Source organism: Sinocyclocheilus rhinocerous, unplaced genomic scaffold (assembly GCF_001515625.1).
Source record: "Sinocyclocheilus rhinocerous isolate Xijiao unplaced genomic scaffold, SAMN03320098_v1.1 scaffold1677, whole genome shotgun sequence".
Lineage (NCBI taxonomy): Eukaryota > Metazoa > Chordata > Actinopteri > Cypriniformes > Cyprinidae > Sinocyclocheilus > Sinocyclocheilus rhinocerous.
Window position 1 is genome coordinate 152,312 of NW_015646345.1, and position 4,722 is coordinate 157,033.

General features: G+C 35.2%; 1 protein-coding gene across 2 annotated transcripts in view; it reads right to left on the reverse strand.

The window, feature by feature from the left end:
* Window positions 1–4,722, reverse strand: part of LOC107707327 (transcription factor MafA-like) — a 13,399-nt gene that overhangs the window by 2,919 nt on the left and 5,758 nt on the right. For both annotated transcript variants that reach the window (XM_016511318.1, XM_016511317.1), the window contains exon 4: window positions 1,033–1,248. In XM_016511318.1, the coding sequence (XP_016366804.1) occupies window positions 1,033–1,248 (216 nt within the window). The remainder of the gene's footprint in view (window positions 1–1,032; window positions 1,249–4,722) is intronic.

A 4,722-nucleotide genomic window follows, 5' to 3' on the forward strand; every position in this document is an offset into this window, starting at 1 on the left:
GAGCCGTGCCGAGCCGAGTCGTACCACGCAGTGGAAAAGCGCCATAAATGTCAACATGCATTTACTCATCTCATTTGCATAAAAACAGATTCAGTATTCCTCAAAATGAATAAAAAGTAAAAAAGCAAACTCAGAATATGACGCAAACCTGCAGTAAAACAAAACAAAAATCCTTTATGTATTTAATCCCATTTTATTAACCAATGTCTTTGCTGCTGACTGTCACGAACAGGTTCAGAGGAAGATGATGAAAAAGGTTCAAATAGGTTTCTACAAACAAAAGGTTCTTTAATAAAACAAACTCAGGTAATCCAAATACGAGAAGGCAACATAACAGCGTGCCTACACACAAACAATACCATAAACCAACTGAACGAACAGGAGGAACTTAAATACACAGGGTGATAGATCTCAAATGATGAACAGGTGATGACTAGTTAATCAGAAACCATAGTAACAAACAAGGAACGGGGAACTGGAACAAAGGAAAACAGGTAATCGATAGAAACTAATGAAAACAAAATCAAAACAGGTAGTTCGTGACACTGTCCTTCAATGATCCAATTCAACTATACAATTAAGCAAAAATGTCGCATTTGTGTATACATTTTTTTTTTGTGATTGCGAAGAAAGATTTGAACTTTCTTCTCTTGCGTCCTATTCTACATGCAATCCAGAATGGTGGCACAACTGAAAGTTGTTTTTTTTTTTTTTTGAGCTTTTTATTCATTGCACTTTTGGTGTGAAAGGGCTTTTACATTTGCCAAAATATGTATAAAAAATAAACAAGCAGGCCCAGCCCAGATGAGCAAAAGTAACACAAATGTAACGTAAAACGTAATGCATTACTTTCCATAAAAAGTAACTAGTTAATGCAATTAGTTACTTTTTTAGGGAGTAACGTAATATTGTAATGCATTACTTTTAAAAGTAACTTTCCCCAACACTGGTTATAATTGACTTTTGTTGTTTGTGGTTGTATTTGTTTAATTTTTGTCATATTCTCGAGCCAGATGTGTGTGTGTCGTGTACCTGCTGTGTGAGAATGTGTTTCTCGGACTCAAGCGTGTGCCGGTGCTGGAGTCGTTTGTAACGGCAGGACTGGGCATAACCGCGATTCTTCAGCGTCCGTCTTTTCTGTTTCAAACGGACCACCTCATCTTTGCTTACCCCACGCAAATGTCTGTTCAGCTCTCGCACTGACAGACTTACCAACTGCTCATCGGAAAAACGCTCATCCACCCCACACTGAAAGAGAAAGAGACAATAAGAGATAAGTCAGAGATTTGTCACAGAATGGACATAACACGTGTTCATGATAATCAAAGCTTCATCAAACACTCACATGGACGAAATGGATAAATGATTAGTACACAGCAGTTGAAATGTCTGATGTAGTGTACAGTGAGATGAAAAACACCACAGTCATATAGAAGTATTATTAATTTATTTTGTTAGTGTAGTTTGTCTCAATCAGTTGCAATCAAAATTATTCTGCAAAATAACAATATTTTATTAAAGCAATTCAACAAAGGCATCAGTAAATTGTGATTCAGAAATCAGTGATTCTGAGAATGCAAAGTTGATGAATAATGAAAAAAAAAATCTAATTGGCTCTAGGAGTAATATGCTCCCAGGAGAAATGAGCATATTACACCAATTCTAAAGTCTTTGCACTGGCTCCCGGTCAGGTTCCGAGTTGATTTTAAAATCCTTATGCTCACATATAAGGCACTGCATGGTCTGGCCCTTCAATATCTGTCTGCACTTTTAAATTTATATACACCCAAGCGTCATTTACGGTCCTCACGAGCTGGTTTATTGGTAGTTCCACAGACACGGTTGCGCTCTGTAGGGGACAGGGCTTTCTCTTCCTACGCTCCTAGGCTTTGGAATCCACTCCCTCTACAAATTAGAGATGCACAGAACCTAAGTATTTTTAAATCTTACTTGAAAACTCATTTTTTAGGTTAGCTTCTTCTTGACTGTTTTGATTTTGATCTTAGTTTGTTTTTAATTGGTTGTCATGTGTGTGTTGTATTTTTACTTGCTTGTTTTATTATGTAAAGCGCCTTGAGGTTTTAAAGGCGCTATATAAAAATAAAGTTATTATTATTATTATTATTATTATGTCCTTCATACAGTCAAAATTTCCACTTCCTGCAACAGTAAAACGCCCCCATAACAGGACTGGTCCACCTCCATGTTTGAGCATGGAGTTGGTGTTCTTCTGCTTATAAGATTAGCCTTGTTTTGCACCAGACATACCACTAATCCATGGGTCCAAAAAGTCCCAGTTTGGTCACATCACTCCATAAAACATTCTTCCAGAGCTCCACAGGTCTGTCCAAATGAATTTTAGCATGTTCAAGTCATCCTTGTTCTTCTTGGTCAAGAGTGGCATTTGGCAAGATGCCCCAACATGAAAGCCATACTTGCACTGTAAAAATTGCCAGGAATTTATAGGATTTAAGAGTATTATTTTACAATATATTACTGTAGTCAGAAATTTGCTGTGAAATCAATGCATGCTGGGTCATTTTCTTACAAATGACTGTGAATGAACTGCAGAATGATGCTAACATCACAGTAATTTACTGCTCTTGTTTTACTGTGAATTCACATTATAAAGTTGTCTTTAACTGTGCCACTGTGAGACATTTAGTTGTTTACTACTGTAATTGTTTTGAAGTCACCATAATGGTGATTAGTATTTGTTTGGGATCTTTGACCTTTTACATTCATATTCAAATTTCTGATCTAGTTATGTCAGAAGTGTGACAAATGAAAACATTGTTTGTTTGTTTGTTTTTGTGTGAAAACACTCAAATATGAAATAAGCTACTTGCCTGACTTTATGTTAGTTGAAATATAATTGACATTAAAGGGATAATTCACCCAAAAATTTGATGTTTATCTGCTTACCCCCAGGGCATCCATACAAAACACAACAGTGGTAACATTCAACAAATAAAAACAACACTTACAATATACACCAACATTATAAAATAAACCAACAACACAAACTGCTAAAAGTGAACCAAAAACAAGTTATAGCACAAATAAAACCAAGAATAAAAAAAACCTCTACATTGTTAAAAATTTTAGTGTGAAATTACAGTGTATTCCAGGTTAATAATTGCATTACTTTCACAGTAATTTCACAGTGGGACTTCTCTCGTATCTAACTGCACTCTCAGAAATGTCTTGTGAACAAACAGCATCATACTGTGTTTCTACAGTGCAGATGTACTCTGAAAGCATCCAGCATGCAATGCAGCATGAATAGATCATGCTGTAGAGTTTTTAGCAAGGACATTTTTTTATATAACTCCGATTGTATTCGTCTGAAAGAAAGAAGAAATTAATATTACACCTACACTGTTAAAAATTTTAGTGTGAAATTACAGTGTATTCCAGGTTAATAATTGCATTACTTTCACAGTAATTTCACAGTGGGACTTCTCTCGTATCTAACTGCACTCTCAGAAATGTCTTGTGAACAAACAGCATCATACTGTGTTTCTACAGTGCAGATGTACTCTGAAAGCATCCAGCATGCAATGCAGCATGAATAGATCATGCTGTAGAGTTTTTAATTCTTGGTTTGATTTGTGCTATAACTTGTTTTTGGTTCACTTTTAGCAGTTTGTGTTGTTGGTTTATGTTGTAAGTGTTGTTTTTATTTGATGAGTGTTACCATTGTTGTGTTGTGTAAACAGTTATGGATATGAAATAAGTTACTGATTAATCTTCATGCTTAAATAATGCTAAAATAAAATCTTCATGTTCTTGCTAAGAAGAGTTAGACTATCTTAAAGTCAGGCAATTAGCCTATTTCATACTCTAACCTGTCATCATTTTAACAAATGTTTTCATTTGTCACACTTCTGACATGACTAGATCAGAAATTTGAATATGAATATGCAAGGTGCAAGAGCCCAAACAAATCCTAATCACCATTATGGTGACTTCGAAACAATTAAGTAGTAAACAGTTTACATTTCCCACAGTGGCTTTATAACTTTATAATACGAATTACTGTGATGTTAGCATCATTCTGCTGTTCATTCACAGTTATTTGTGAGAAAGTGACCCAGCATGCATTGGTTTCACAGTACATTTCTGACAACAGTAATATATTGTAAAGTAAAACTCTTTAATCCTGTAAATTCCTGACAATTTTTTACAGTGTACTAATGTTTCAATTGCAACCAACACTACTTCACTGAAAATAAATCAATAAATCAATCATCTCTATAGTAACTACATATGAATTTGCACATGTTGTTGATATCAAGTGGTTTGATCACAATTCTAGTAGTGACACGAAAGTCATGAGGCTTCATAACACTACACTAACTATTTGCAACTAAATAATTAACATTTCTTTATGACTGTGCTGTTTTTTCTCATGACATGGCACGTTGGGTATAATAATAAATAGAAAAATGTATGAGCTTTGTGTGCAATTTGTGTGTAGTTTAGCTTATGTTAGAGGTGTCCTGTGTGTGTGTGTGTGTGTGTGCGCGCGTTTTTGTGACAAATGAGGACATAAATTTGTATAATGACAAGGGTATGACATAGGTATTACAAGGAGAAGGTGACTTTTCAGGACATTACCCCATGTTGCCACTTTTCAAAACGCTTGCTTATCACACAGAATGGAATGTATTGAAAATCTGAAATAGCACAAAGTTTCCTGTGAGGGATAGGTTTAGG